The 16,322-nt window shown below is 35.1% G+C and overlaps 3 protein-coding genes across 3 annotated transcripts in view; 1 reads left to right on the plus strand and 2 right to left on the minus strand.

Moving 5' to 3' along the window:
- The window catches only part of LOC107701199 (ras association domain-containing protein 10-like), a 12,981-nt gene extending 7,418 nt beyond the window's left edge, over positions 1-5,563 (plus strand). The window contains exon 2 of the mRNA XM_016503161.1: positions 4,384-5,563. Within this exon, the coding sequence (XP_016358647.1) occupies positions 4,384-5,258 (875 nt within the window). The 3' untranslated portion in view covers positions 5,259-5,563. The remainder of the gene's footprint in view (positions 1-4,383) is intronic.
- Positions 5,564-5,662: 99 nt separating this feature from the next.
- On the minus strand, positions 5,663-7,505 carry LOC107701262 (ras association domain-containing protein 10-like). Its single transcript, XM_016503231.1, has one exon. It carries the CDS (start codon positions 7,335-7,337, stop codon positions 6,009-6,011), a length of 1,329 nt encoding a protein of 442 aa, XP_016358717.1. The 5' UTR covers positions 7,338-7,505; the 3' UTR covers positions 5,663-6,008.
- Positions 7,506-10,363: 2,858 nt separating this feature from the next.
- Positions 10,364-16,322, minus strand: part of LOC107701209 (transcriptional enhancer factor TEF-1-like) — a 36,810-nt gene continuing 30,851 nt past the window's right edge. The window contains exons 8-12 of the mRNA XM_016503171.1: positions 15,068-15,192; positions 13,527-13,700; positions 11,305-11,445; positions 10,455-10,607; positions 10,364-10,372 (exon numbers count right to left, since the gene is read on the minus strand). Of these exons, the coding sequence (XP_016358657.1) occupies positions 10,364-10,372; positions 10,455-10,607; positions 11,305-11,445; positions 13,527-13,700; positions 15,068-15,192 (602 nt within the window). The remainder of the gene's footprint in view (positions 10,373-10,454; positions 10,608-11,304; positions 11,446-13,526; positions 13,701-15,067; positions 15,193-16,322) is intronic.

A 16,322-nucleotide genomic window follows, 5' to 3' on the forward strand; every position in this document is an offset into this window, starting at 1 on the left:
TTAGGGGGTCTGTTAAAATTGAATGGGCTCAGGGGAGGTGAGAGAGACGTGGACTCCTGGGTCCTGCTGTAACTTTACTCGCTGGTGTCGCTGTAGCACAATGTTTCTTTAGAAAAACGAGTGATTTATACACTTTTTAATGTTATATTTTGTAATATTATCATTGTTTTACTCCGGATATAATATTTGTTGATATTTCTCATGTGCGCCACGACTAGGTTTAATTCAACGATCAGACGCCATATTCTATTCACAGCCTCAAACTGGCCTAATTCTACTTTTTCTCGCTAATTCCACTTCTTAGGACTAGAAAAGAACAGATACCCCAACTGCAATGTAGACATGGACGATAAAATCTGATATATTCTTCAATAAACTTTGAAAAATGAATTTACCGTCATGTGTTTTGGCGATCTGCGCCATTTTCGTGCTGTTGTGTGAGCCTCAGTACCGGAAGGCCTTTGACTGCACATCCGATTCCCTGCGCCGCAAACAATGCGCATGCGCACAGCACAAAGACTAGGCGTCAACACAAATGGCAAATGGCAACACTTTTTAGTATACCCCCCGCTCTGCTTGAGAAATGTAGCTATAGTACAGTCGATTTTGTACGATTTCTTTGTACGTGCATTGTTAGAGGCTCCAAGATACAGGTTACCTTAATTAATGATTTAAAATCCTCAAAGTTTTCTTGTCTCCAGTCACATTTTCTTGGTCAAATAAACATTACGCACACTATCAGAAAAAGCAAAATAAATACATAAATTCTACTTTATATTTTTACATTAACAGTGTAATCAATATTCTATTTATTAAAGCCAATATGAATCTAATCAAGTTAGTGTTTTTAAGTATTTTACATTTATTCTAAAATAATAACTCAAGGCAGTAACAATTTAAACAATATATTTTGTGAACTTATGTTCAGCTATTCTTTTTAATAGTTAACTTTTAACTATTTTTGAATTATTCGGTTCATCAGTCATCAAAACTCAGTAAATATTGGTCACAGACACAGAGACTTACTTTTAATTTGACCAAGCTGTTTACTCACTAAAAACTCCCACAGATCATGTTTTCAGGCCATTTCAAGTCTAATTTTGATGTAACAAAGTGGTTATATCTAAGACTAAGTGTTTGAATTGTTTACTTTTTTAAATGAGTCTTCCCATTAATGCCATTATATTGTTCATTCAGCCTGATTCACGAGTGATTTATACACTTTTTAATGTTATATTTTGTAATATTATCATTGTTTTATTTTTGTAATGTGATTTTTTTTTTCTCATCCAATATGACACAGCATCCCTTGCCTACTCGGAGGAAACGTATGTATATATTATGTATGTATGATGGACCAAATAAAGAGGCGTTTTGTTTTGGTTGTTTGTAATGGTTGCTTTGGTAACCTAAAGTTCCTTAACAAAAAAAACCGAATTATAATTCCTTACAATAAAAGCTGCATAGCCTGTTTTACTTTGTTAAATGCTACATACTGCTAACAATGGCAGTTTAATTCTAGCCTGAGAGGTTCAAATTTGTTTGTTGCGCTGTGGTAATCTAAACTGAATCTAAGACAACAATTACAGCTCATTCCATGCATTGACTTTGATGCTAAGTCCAAAATTGACACACTTTTTTGCCTTTGAGGTATTTTTTTTTTATGTGTCAATCATTCACGCATCACTTCCTGTAATGAATGACAGCGGTTATTGAATGTGCCCCTTCGAAATGAACTTTCTTGAATTACTATCTCCTTGTGAGACGTAATTTAAAGTACTTAGAGGACTTTTTGAATGACATGTCTTTGATCCTGCCAAAACTGTACTCAGTTATGCTTGTGTAATGAGTCTGTGTTGGCTCTGCACCTATAAACACACTGGTTTATTGTCACAAAACCCCTGCTTTTGTTTTACACAGATAAACAGGACAATAAATAATGGCAAACATTAGATCTACATTTGTACAATACAGCAGTTCCTGTGATTCCAAGAATAATCCTGAAGGTTTTGTTGAATGTCATTCTCAGCGTGTCGCCTGATTCAACACGGCTGCTGTTTGTCCCACATTGGCACACTGTGCATCTCTGCTCGTCCAGCTGTTCTTGAATCTCTTCCAAACCAGTCAGAGCTGTTGTTTATTTGAAATGGTTCAATCCAATCCAGATTAATGGTGCTTTATCATCTGTCCCCCTCCTCCTCTTCGACTTTAATCACAGAACTCACTGCTGCCAGCATGAAAACCAGACCCAGAATTTTCCCCTTTTATATGACTTCTGATGGATTTGCCTTATTTTAAATGACTAATTATTTATCAACAAATAAATGGCTCTATTTTAGAGCATAAATCATAGAGCATAAACAGAGGACTTTTATTCCATTTTAATTTGAGTTTTTATATTTAAAGTTTGTAGAGATGGAACATAAAACATTTTTTTATACAATTGCTTCTTTTATCTGCAAATTCGGAGGAAGTTGACATATTAGGGCTTTTCCAAATGTCATAATTCATCCCTTAAAACTCAACGTATTTGAGAATGAAGTGGGAGGGCGGTTCTTTCCCTTTTCTTCCTCTGTTTTAAAACATCACATTTAAGGCTTAACTCTTAAATCCTCTTCATACACCACAGAATCCCTGAACTCAGTGACTCTGCTGCATTGCGTTGGATGGATGCCCTGCCCAAACCTAAGAAACTCTGTGTTGTTTATGATGCTGAGGTCATGCTGGAGTAAAATGTACAGTTTCTGGCATGTTTTAAGTGAGTATATGACTTTGTTTTATAATGTGTTTGTGCTACATAGGCAAAAAATTTTAAAGTTTGATTTTGAAGCAATAATTCATATAATGATATAATGAATAAATTACCCAACAAATTGAGATTAAATGCTGCAACAGCATTCAAAAACATATTTGGGTGTTCCACTTGATAATTTTGCTACTAGTTGCAATAGAGAAATCATATGTACTGAGTGAGATTAGTCAATGACAAAATGATCATTTGATCCTAAAAGGTCCCTTGTGACTAAAAAATGAATGTGTATAAAGAAAAAAAAGTAACCAGAAATGACAACAGCAAAGTATGTCTAGAAGACTGTGCTTTTAGTTTAATTGGAGCAGTCTCATTGAAATCGCTTTAGTCTTCCTCTTTACTGTGAGCAAGCAGGGATTCACGCATCAGCTCCTCAGAAGTATGACTAAACAGCAGTGCGTCGCACGCACTTTTTCATTCCCACAACTTTAGTTACAGCTCAGGATGTTTTCTGGTTATACAAATTGATTCCTCGAGTAAAAGCTGATAGCAAATTGTTCTAATTAGTCCGCTGATGAAAATGGAAGTGATTAGCACATAGTTGCTTAATGCAGATATTTTATCTGCCTAAATGTTGTACAATAAATAATTCTCAAGACCCCATTAAATCAAAATGAGAGTTTTGTGGTTTAATCCATGTGTTTTAACTACGAGGAATTCTATATGCTAAACGTTGAAAAAAAAAGATTTTCTTCTGGTAAAACTGACCAAAAATCCTGATGACTCATCCTGCACTACACAGATTTTTGTCCAATCAGATGCTCAATAGAGTCAGAATGCCCCACCCCCTAATACCACCTGCAACTGACTAGCAAATCATGGTTCATGTTTGTGATGTAAATACAGCTACACTGATTTCTTTCCTCTGTTGACATATTTCCTGTTTAAAAGGAAGTGTGGCCAGGGCATATTGAAAGCCTCATCCTGTTTTATTTTTAAATAGCCAATAGACTTCAGGTACATCACAGCCAATAATTATAATGTTTTATCTACTTGTTTCTAGAGAACATCTGAGTTCAGTGTAGTGTAGTGCAGGATGAGTCATCAATATTTTTTCTTTGTTTTCTCAGAAGAAAAAAGCCTGTAAATTAGACATTTTAAATGTGTATAACTGTAAATTAGACATTTTAAATGTGTTTTTTTCTCCAACTTTTAGAGTACACAATAACACAATAGACATAGTATATATATATATATATATATATATATATATATAGTAAATATAGTAATATTATAATATTATGTGACAATAATTATTACAACCATTTTATTACATACAGTACATTTCTTCTTAGCAATTATTGTTAATATTAGTATTCATTTTTATAATTTTCATTTTTTTGTATTATTATCAAGTGAAACATTATACAACAACATTAATAACAGATTATTATCAGATTGTATACAACATATTATATTGGTTAACAACATGTTGCATACAATCTAATATTATTATTAATAATATTTTTTATTATTGTTGTTGTTGTTAAGCAATATAATATATGTTGTATACAATCTATTATTATTATTATTATTATTATTATTGATATTAGTATTAATTTGTATCATTTTAGCTTCGAGTGACAAATCATCGGCGGAGAAAATGGAAACGCTCGTACATCTCATAGTTTCGCAGGATCATACTCTCCGACAGCAGATACAGCGAATAAAAGAGCTGGATAATGAAATAGAAAGGTATGAATCAAAAGTTCACTTTGACAGAATGCAAATACACGGCGTAAACTACGTGCAAGACACTTATTTGCTCGACCAAGGCTTGGATACAGATTCCAGCGCGCATCCGGACGCGTCCTTTGCGCAGTTTGAGGAATACGCGGCACGCTGCGACCAAGTCATTCAACTTCAGGAGGAACTGGCCGAGAGGGAGGCTCTGATGGAGATACTTACAGGTGAAATACAAGAAGAACTCAACCACAGGTGGATGAGACGGCGACAGGAGCAGCTTTCCAACAAAGACGCGGAGAGCACTGGAGAAGAAACGGCTCTCAAGGTGACTTCGGTCCCTGAGGAGCCGGTCCCAGATGTTCCGGACCTCCTAACAGACAATGAACTCCAATTAGAGGAGGAGAGGATCAAAACACAACTGGATACGAGTTTATACATCGGGCTGCGCTTGAACACCGATCTGGAGACGGTGCAGAGCGACTTGGATATGAGTCAGGAGCTTTTGGACGCGAAGGAAAAGGACTTGAGGGAATTACTCGAAAAGGTTCACAGATTAGACGAGTTGGAAGGGACACAGGCGGATGACAGCAAAGATGAGGGAGAAACTGAACAAATGCCTTCCGTAGACAAAGACAATGTTTGGGTAGAGCAGGCGAGGGGACTGTCAAAAACATGCACCAATGATGATGATTCGGACACCGGACTGAGTTCAATGCACAGCCAGGAGTCGGATAACGCGCCTGTTTGCGAGTCACTTGTGTGACAGGACGCTGTGGAAATCGTAAAGGGCCTAGAATCGTGTATGTGGCTCCGCGGGAAGCATTCGAACCGGCGCGAACTCAGGGAAGATTTCGCCTCTATTGATTTCACGAATGTTCTCTCTTCATAAGAGAGGAACGCATGTAAATTATACCAATGTAGTGTTATGATCGCCTCACTCTCCAATTGCCTCACTTATACACACGGAGAATAGCTTGTAAGGTGCAGCTTATCAAATTATAACGAAATAACCAATGCATTGACTGTCCACTGTGTGCTGACTAATGTTGTAATACCAATACTATGTATTTGTTTTACGTAGCCTTATGTTTAAAAGCTAGTATTTAACAATGTACATTTTGAATATATATATATATATATATATATATATATATTAGAAACCCACAAACTCTAATTCTAGCTTTTAAACATAAGGCTACGTAAAACAAATACATAGTATTGGTATTACAACATTAGTCAGCACACAGTGGACAGTCAATGCATTGGTTATTTCGTTATAATTTGATAAGCTGCACCTTACAAGCTATTCTCCGTGTGTATAAGTGAGGCAATTGGAGAGTGAGGCGATCATAACACTACATTGGTATAATTTACATGCGTTCCTCTCTTATGAAGAGAGAACATTCGTGAAATCAATAGAGGCGAAATCTTCCCTGAGTTCGCGCCGGTTCGAATGCTTCCCGCGGAGCCACATACACGATTCTAGGCCCTTTACGATTTCCACAGCGTCCTGTCACACAAGTGACTCGCAAACAGGCGCGTTATCCGACTCCTGGCTGTGCATTGAACTCAGTCCGGTGTCCGAATCATCATCATTGGTGCATGTTTTTGACAGTCCCCTCGCCTGCTCTACCCAAACATTGTCTTTGTCTACGGAAGGCATTTGTTCAGTTTCTCCCTCATCTTTGCTGTCATCCGCCTGTGTCCCTTCCAACTCGTCTAATCTGTGAACCTTTTCGAGTAATTCCCTCAAGTCCTTTTCCTTCGCGTCCAAAAGCTCCTGACTCATATCCAAGTCGCTCTGCACCGTCTCCAGATCGGTGTTCAAGCGCAGCCCGATGTATAAACTCGTATCCAGTTGTGTTTTGATCCTCTCCTCCTCTAATTGGAGTTCATTGTCTGTTAGGAGGTCCGGAACATCTGGGACCGGCTCCTCAGGGACCGAAGTCACCTTGAGAGCCGTTTCTTCTCCAGTGCTCTCCGCGTCTTTGTTGGAAAGCTGCTCCTGTCGCCGTCTCATCCACCTGTGGTTGAGTTCTTCTTGTATTTCACCTGTAAGTATCTCCATCAGAGCCTCCCTCTCGGCTAGTTCCTCCTTAAGTTGAATGACTTGGTCGCAGCGTGCCGCGTATTCCTCAAACTGCGCAAAGGACGCGTCCGGATGCGCGCTGGAATCTGTATCCAAGCCTTGGTCGAGCAAATAAGTGTCTTGCACGTAGTTTACGCCGTGTATTTGCATTCTGTCAAAGTGAACTTTTGATTCATACCTTTCTATTTCATTATCCAGCTCTTTTATTCGCTGTATCTGCTGTCGGAGAGTATGATCCTGCGAAACTATGAGATGTACGAGCGTTTCCATTTTCTCCGCCGATGATTTGTCACTCGAAGCCTCCTCTTTCTTCCTATTCATTTTGTCCAGCTTTCTAAAAGCCTTCCGCACAATCCTCCGTTGTTTTTCCTGTGAAATCTGCATGGTGGCTCTGGTAGTGCAAGGGCTCTCTTTGCTGAGCACGACCCGCGCCTCTGCGCTCCTCGGTCCGCTGTTGGGCAGCGACGCGTCGCTCCTGACCAGGACGAAGCGCACGTTCTCCTGCTCGTCGCCCCAGGCGCTCCACAACCGCAGGATTTTGGTTTTATTCGGCAGAATGCGCTCAAAACCTCTCCATTTCTCCACGATACAGTACGACTGCGGAGTACCGGTGAGCATCGCGCCTTTCTGGAAGTTCTGGTCCTCCAGCAGCACTTTCACTACGTCCGCGCAGGTGGTGCGTCTGGACAGCCCGGACACCAGTTTCTCCTCCCGGCATACCCACACCGAGATTTTGCTCTCCTCTTGTTCCATGATAACTCACATCGAAGTCCCCGGAACCTGTTTTACTTTCCACTCTCACATTCAGGAAATGTTACACGCGGTAAAACTAGAGAGATGACTCGCCCCGCGCGCTCTTCACCGAGTTGTGTTTGTCTCTGAACTACAGCAGCGTGGTTCTGAGCACTCAGGAACCACCCCATCGAGTCCCAACATCACATGACATTAAACTCCAACTTCACTCTTAATAGATAATAATACACTCAGATGATCATAAACACATGCTGTGAATATAGGGGCTAGTGGTCACTTTTTCACTCCATTTTACTACATTATTTTTGAAAGCATTTCTGTGTAAGCAAAAATGCATCTGAACATTTCCGACATTATTGCGCAGGGGAAAAATAGATTTCGCAGAACATATGTTGACCAATAACGGGGCTTGTTGTCACAGGACTGAATATGGGAAAGTTGTCGCTATGGAACCTGTCATTAAACCGCCTGTATCGACGTTTCAGCACAATGTAAACACACAAAACATCCATGAATCACAAAGTAATTTTTGAAACTAACACAAAAATATTGAATCTTTATTTTGACTAACAAATGTTGTAATTCAAGGTTTTCCAAACTGAAATTCATCAACCCCTGGGGGTTGAGAGTTCACAAAAAGTTAATAATTACTTCATAAAAATGTAAAATAGAGTATTCATTTAAAAATAAATGAAAAATACAAAATTCTAGGCTATAAAATTTGACATTTTATTAGTTTACCTGCATGTCATTAACCAAATTCAGAGAAAAAAGTTAATAATTACATTACAAAATTTCAAATTCCAAAGAAATTATAAAAAAGAAATATAACACTTAATAAAAAGCTGACATTTTATTAGTTTACCCGCATGCATTAAGCAGCATCAGAGAATGAAAAGCTAATATATCCTAAAAATATCAAATTAAAATAAATGATATAAAAAAATAAAACAGTTACATATTTTCTTAGTTCACCTGCATGTAATTAACCAAATAGAGAACTGTGAACACTGAATGTGTTGTTAAATGTGTTGTGAAATATTAACTTAAAATTTCAAGAGGTTTTTCAAGTAAATATTCAGGTCAAAGAGGTTTGGCAGATAAAAACTTTTGGGAACCTTGTAATTAAACTGCATAAATATGTAACATTTAAAACAAATGACAACTTGTCCCAATGAGAAAATAACTTGCCAAACATACTATAAAAAATACCCTTGTCCTAAGAACACAGTTCAACAAATATATATAAAACATTATATAACCTATAATCTTTGTTAATATTATTGGTGTTACTAGTTGTTTAAATTGCTAGTAGCCTACGTCTATTCATGACGTAATGTACATTTGATAAAATATGAGATTCAGACTGTAAAGTAGTTCACTAGAGGGAGGTTTATTATTGTTAGTCTGAAAAAGGTCAGTGACTATAACGTAAATCACTACACTGGTTTTATCCAGCTGTGCATAACCGGATGTTCAGATTTCCCATCGGTCAGTGCAGATTTAAGCTGTAATATCCCCAGATGAGAGAGGGCAAAAGACTACTGTCCTGGTGAAATAAGCCGTCAGGATTATATTGAGATATAATCTATATTATGTGCTAACATAGAGCTGTCAACATATGTCTGTAGTTAGTACTGATAATAATAATAATAATTATAAATTATAATAATCTGTGTGTGTGTGTGTATACACACAAGATACAAGTTAATCTTTAAAAACACAATAATGTAATATTACTGTTAAATTTAATCTTTAGCAAATTGAAAATGAATTAAAAAAAATTCAGTGTGAATTACAATGTGATGTCTAAATTAACTTGTAGCATTTTAAACCATTAATTTTATTTAATTAATTACATTTTTTTTTGTGTCTGTTTTCTTTTAAAGGGGTCATATGATGCGATTTCAAGTTTTCCTTTCTCTTTGGAGTGTTACAAGCTGTTCGTGAATAGATAAGATCCCTAAAGTTGCAAAGACTAAAGTCTCAAACCCAGAGATATTCTTTATAAAAGTTAAGACTCATCCACGCCCTCCTAAAATGCCTCGTTTAAACACGCCCCCACATGTCTACGTCACTGTGTGGGAAGATTTGCATAACACCGCCCAAATGTTCACGCAAAGAAAGAAGGCGTAACTTTATTGTTGCTGGCTCCGCCGCCGCCATGTTGTGAAGACGCTGTGTGCAACAAATGCCTCGTTTATAATGGGTTTTATTGGTTTTGTCTCGTCGCTCCGGCCGGACACAGCATCACAGTATGGACCAAGTAATATATTATTGTCCATTTATGAGTTATTGACCAAATCATTGTCAATATTTGTGTTCTTTAGCTGGTCCAGCGCTCAATGTTCAGTGACACATGACATAGTATATATAGATAGTAGTAATAATAATAATAACGTGATTATATTCATAATTTTATAATTATTTTCATAATTAAATTTATAATTATTATAAATAATAATTTTAACATTTGATATAATATGTTGTGATGTTTATTTAATATGTATTCAATTTTATTGTAAAAAGGAATAAAGTATTCGTGGAAAATAGGGTAGCACATTGAAGAAAACAGGGTAGTGTAGCGTGTCATTATTTACAATGTACTGCCACCTAGTGATTGTAAGAAGCATTACTTATGTTTTTTTTTTGACTCCATCAAAACAAGCCACATGTAATTCAAATGGTGATATATTTGTTTCTCAAAAACAACGTGTGTGTGTGTGTATGTGTGTTTCAGAAAGCTGAATATGTCATTTTTGCGCCAATAGTGCCACCTAATGGAATTTCAAAAATAAATCTGTTTTCAAAACAGCTTTCCGAATACGTGATTGATGGACCAGCCCCCAACTCACGCCATTGGTCGAGTCAGAGTTTAGACTGGTCGTTCAAAACAAATGGGGGAATTTTCATAGCGCAGCTGAGAGAATCTTTATAGTTTTCGCGAAAATTAACCGACGAATGGCTTTACTCACAGTCTCTGTATCTGGGATATGATTTTAAACAGAAAATGACATGACATAGGCCTACTTCAGCTTTAAATGCAAAGAACACTCACAAATAAACACCTATTTACACATGTGCATTTACAAATGACATGGGAATTGTAGGACCTACCAGTAGGATGGTAAAGTTTTCTAGTACGCTGTTCATCATGTACTTCTCAGGCAGGTGCTTGAGCTTATGGATAAAGTTGATCATGTATTCACACATGGGAGACCGGTTGATCTTGTACACAAAACGGCCGTTCTCAAACCGCGCATACTCCGTCTACCAGTTTTTTAAATAAAAAATGTTATATTAAATAATGCGGTTGACATTTTATAATTACATGCATATCTAAAATTAAATACAATTACATATTATACAATATATTACATATTATATATATAAAAATACAAAATTACATATAATGCATGTGTACATATATATGCGCATGTGTATATATTAATAATAATATAGTATAGTATAATAATATTAATATTGTGTGGTGAAATGTAATCATTTTATTATAAAAAAAGACATTTAAATTATATTAAATATAATGCATAATACTTAATATATTAAATGAACTTTAACATTACATATATGCAAATAAAATGACATATAATTGTATATAAAAACACATATGAACCATTAAAAAAGATTTGAAATATTACAGTATTGAAAATAAAAAGATACTAGAAAAATTGTTACAAAAATATTTATTTCAAAAATGTTTTGTGAATATGGTTTTAAATATTACAATAATTACAATATAAGAAAATGTTAAATATTAAATGAACTTTAAAAATTGAGTTAATGAAAAAGTAAATGTTAATAAAATTATACGCAAATTAATAGTAATATGGCGTAAAATAAGTAAACAATACGTGTATATATAGTAAATTGAGTTTATTTTCAATATGACAACATTTTAATGTTTATAAACATCTTTTTATACAGAAGCTTTATTTCCACTCCTCACCTCAACTTTTTCAACCACTTGTTTCCCGAAGGAGCAGACCTTTGTCGAGCAGGTAATGGTCATGTTCTCTGAGCTCTCGTACTGACTGGTCACGCCGTAGAATGCTCCAGAATCCTCCAGGATGTTACAGTTGAGGTCGGCCTGCGCACACATCAGATAAAACGAATAAACAGATGGAGAGAAAACATTTACAAAAGCAAATGTGTTGAATTCCACCCCTTCGTTTGCATACAGTTGAGCAAATGAATATGTCAGATGCTAATAAATAAAAGGTGCTTTATGTTAACAGTAAACTCTTTGGGCACTTTAAGCTGTGAATAGAGCCTCCTGTGATATTCATCAAGGCCACAGACACCTGGAATCACTGGCGTCTTTATTCATTTATTTTTTTACAGCTGCATTTAATGAAACTTTTTTGCAAGTTTATTTTAAAACAGCGAGTACATCATCAGACACTGTTGAAAAACAATTTTTTTTCTTTGCACAGTCTTAAGAGATTTCAAGGCTATAAAATAAGATTACTGGCCAGCACAGACCACCATCCAAAACTAGTATCTGATGCAAAAGTGTAATAAGTGTTAACCTCCAGAGAGCGGTGTTTGAATGTCCTTTCTATGAGTCTGTACAGGATGTGGTGGTCTGGTCTGCTCCTGCGCTTGCACCTGTCGCTCAGAGCGGCAGGTGTTCAAATAAAGGCTCTCTATCAAATCCAGCACACTGTTTCTCATTCAGACCACCCTGGATTAAATACGCCACTGCTGGCTTTAACACTGCACTTTAATCAAACAGGAACGTGTTGAACCAGTTCAGCTGCCTCAGTTCAAACCGATGCAGGTGACTAGTGCTCAACGGACACTGTTTTTCAACAGCTGATGCTGAAATCTACAACAGTGTGGCAGAAACCTACATAATGCTGATATATGGCTGATTCTTCAACTTTGGCCGCTTTTGCGTCATAGAAGTTTATTTTTCAAATGTATTTTATGGATAGATTTTACCCAGATCAGCCATCATTAAAAAAATATTAATTTTTACATTTAAATTAAAGTTAATTTTAGAGTTTATTTCAAGATAAACTCTAACTTCAAGATAAACTCTTAATGACTTAATGAATTTAAAGTTTATATTTAATATCAAAATAATTGTTTTAATAAATTCAAAATGATAAATACATATAACAATTTAAAGTTTATATTTAATATCAAAATATATTTTTTAATAAATTCAAAATGATAAATACATATAACAATTTAAAGTTTATATTTAATATCAAAATATATTTTTTAATAAATTCAAAATGATAAATACATATAACAATTTAAAGTTTATATTTAATATCAAAATATTTTTTTAATGAATTAAAAATTGCCCATACTTAATGAAACAACGATCTATTATTAGTTATCAATATTTAAAGTTTTATATTTGACAATATTTAAAAAAATAATCCGTTTATTTCGAGGCGTGTTTGAGGTATTAGGAATAGTTAATATTATCAATATGACATTTTAACATTATTATATATTTTTAAATAAACCCAAAATTGCACATACTTCAAAAAACATTCCTATTTATAATGTTATCAAACTTTTACGTTTTATACTGGCTATGAAATCATTTAATGTTCAATTTATTATAAAATTTTTATTAACATTTAAAATTGTATTAAAATTTACATTACAAAAAGAGCCAAAAGTGAAAATGTGTATAAAAATTGAAGAAATTAATTATGAATTATTATATGAATTACCCTTATCCCAGACTTATAAAAGCCATCATAAACATTAATGATGTTTAAATTAAAGTTTATATTAGATTTATTTTTTTGTTAAGCCAAAGCCAAAATACTCAATAGAGGCACCTCTATTAATAATTAGTTACTAAAATGTAAAGTTTTTGTATTGAAAATGCTGTCTTTTAATATGAAAAGTTTTTATATTATATATTAAGTATTTATTTTAAAAGAGCCCAAAAGTGAAAATAAAATGTGTACAAAACTGCTAAAATAAATTACGAATTATTATAAACCTTATCACTTATAAATATATTCACAATATATCTCACTAAATTGCAATAACACCATTGTGTAAATTACAGAAACTATGAAAAACTGGGGAAAAGTGCAGGGAAAAGAAGGAAATGTGATTGGAGAATGACTGCATGAGCACCACAGGTCAATGCCACGACTCAGCTGCTCAAACTGTCAAACGCTGAAGACTCACCCAGAACTTGACAAGGAAGAAGGCATGCTGAGGTCCTTTTCCAAACAGCTCCTTCAGCCCACCCTTCTTCTCAGGAAATTTGTCGTAGATTTGACGTATGTCCACTGTCTCCAGGAGCGCATCTCTGTACGAATGATTCGTCTGGCTGATGTGCACAAATAGATGCTTGTTGTACTGCAGAAAGAGATGTATAATTAGATCAAGGCAACATTACTACTGGCTATAGAAAATGAACTAAAATACTAAGATATTTTGCGAAAGAATAACTGCTTAAGCTTTTGTTTTTAACTATAGTTTATAGTTTTCAACGAGTTCAGTGCTATTCCCAAATGTTGTTTGTGTGAGAAATGAAGCGTTTCAGATTGTATTTGTGAGGCATTTCAGGTACGTTCTGAACCTCTTCCCCAAAGCTGAACGTTTGTGTGACTGTATTGAGAACGCAACTCGTTCTGCGTATGGCTACAAACGCAAGATTAATAGCCGCTGTCACGCCAGACCAGAGGAACAAGCATTTCATAGAGATGCTGCCAACATGATCGATTACACAGGTCTGCTTTAAGACGGACGGCAAGGCATTTTGGTAACCTGTAGGTCACGAGAAGTTCTTCCAGGGTCTCGCATTTAATCTACACATGCCGTTTTGTCTTCATTTTCTTGACTGTAGTCAGATCAGTGCTTAAATAGGTCTGATGATCGGAAGACACTTAAGGGAGTGAGTCCCACTTCTGGATGACTACTGGATCATAATAAGCATGTTTAGAAGCTACACTTCTGGATTCTTCTAGTTTACAAGACAAGATCTGTTTTAGCTTAGCGCTTCGTTTAAATTGAGCTGAAAATGACACGAAATGATTTTGCCGGACATTTGAGTTTCTGTAGATTTCCATCATTATCAGTGGATCAGGAAAAGCGCAGGATGTGACCTCGGTCATCGTGACCATCTCTAATGAGAGCCAACTGCCCTGCAGCTGGTGTCAGTAGATTTGCATTTCTCTAAAGCATCACACAAGGTCGATGATCCAAGGATAACTGCAAAATCAGTCATCTCTCACCAACACCAAGAATATGCAAATAAAATCATGCAATACTACTAAAACTGATCTTTTCATTTAAATTCAAAGTAGTTTGTATAAACAGCATAAGCTGTTAATAAGTCTGATTAATTTTTTTTTTATTCATCACGTAAAATTATATTTATGCAATAAAGTAAATAAATACAAATGCATATTTTTGTATTATTTACTGTAATATTATTTCTTATATATACTTTAATTTAATATAAAGATACAAAATAGTATATTTATTTTTATATATAAATATTATATTTTAAAATAAATGTAACATATATTAGTTTATAATGTTTATGAAGTAATAACAATTGCAGATCTGCCGAAAATGTGCTTGTTGTGTGTAAAACATGTAGGTCTTCTTCAGTACTGAAGCTGTATTTTAGAGGAGCTGCACTGCGGCTGCTAAAGCAGGTCAAGGCTGCTCTTCTGTCGCTGTCTCTGCAGTGGTTCTGGGTATGTGTGCTGACTTACTGAATCTGGGTCCCGTTGATGCTCCAGGAAGGAGGAGAACTCCACCAGCCGCAGTTTAGAGGTGCTGATAGAGCGCCCGTGCCACGCCGGCCCTGCGGCTGCCAGGGGTGTGGAGGATTCGTAAGCTGCACACACAAACACAGCATTTCAAAACATGAGCCATGTATTAAAACAATAAGATGAGAGCCATTAAGAGTCATTTAAACAGAATAAATATACTGTCATTTTTTATTCATAATTCTTACACCACATAACGTACTTCTTACATTAAATGATATATGATAGTATACATAAATTTTTTTATTTATATGTTTAATGTTAATATAATACATTGCAATATTAATAAATAAGAGTATAACATAGCACTTATTTATATAATATAGAAACAAACTTATACATGAATAATATAAATTTAATAATAGTTTAATATTTTTTCCCCAATGTACTTCTTATATTAATATGATATCATTAATATAATTTTATTTTTTTATATTATTTAAGGTCATGCCACAGCATCTCAAAGGATTCAGGTCAGGACTTTGACTAGGCTACTCCAAAGTCTTCATTTTGTTTTTCTTCAGCCATTCAGAGGTGGACTTGCTGGTGTAATTGTTATATTATCATGAAATTATATTAATATGATAGCATAACTTTAATTTTAATTTATGTATATTATAAACACAATTATTTTATAAATTATTAATACAATATATTAATAAACTATTGATAAATTAATAAATGCATTAATAAACAAAAAGTAGATGTTTTGATCCAAAGCAACAGCTTTGAGCAAGCAAACCTAAGAGCCAGAATTATTCTTTTAAAAATATGCAAAATCTAAGTAGGTATATGCAAAGTTACACATGCATAAATGTATAGTTAAGTTCAAAGGCATCTGTTAAAGGGGTCATATGACGTTGCTAAAAAATAACATTATCTTGTGTAATGAAATGTGTTTATGCGGTTTAAGGTTCAAAAAACACATTATTTTCCACATACTGTACATTATTGTTTCTCCTCTATGCCCCGCCTTTCTGAAACGCGTCGATTTTTACAAAGCTCATCGGTCTGAAAAGCGAGTTGTGCTCTGATTGGCCAGCTATCCAGTGCGTTGTGATTGGCTGAATACCTCAAGCGTGTGACGGAAATGTTACGCCTCTTAACATACTGTGATGCCGTGTCCCGGTGCGATGAGACAAAACCAATAAAACTCATTATAAACGAGGCATTTGTTGCATCCAGTGGGGACATAATT

Source organism: Sinocyclocheilus anshuiensis, unplaced genomic scaffold, assembly GCF_001515605.1.
Source record: "Sinocyclocheilus anshuiensis isolate Anshui unplaced genomic scaffold, SAMN03320099.WGS_v1.1 scaffold1423, whole genome shotgun sequence".
Taxonomy (NCBI): Eukaryota; Metazoa; Chordata; class Actinopteri; order Cypriniformes; family Cyprinidae; genus Sinocyclocheilus; species Sinocyclocheilus anshuiensis.

What these genes read in the sequence shown, in the direction of transcription:
- LOC107701262 (XM_016503231.1), bottom strand. Translation starts at nt 7,337, where the DNA reads ATGGAACAAGAGGAGAGCAAAATCTCGGTGTGGGTATGCCGGGAGGAG.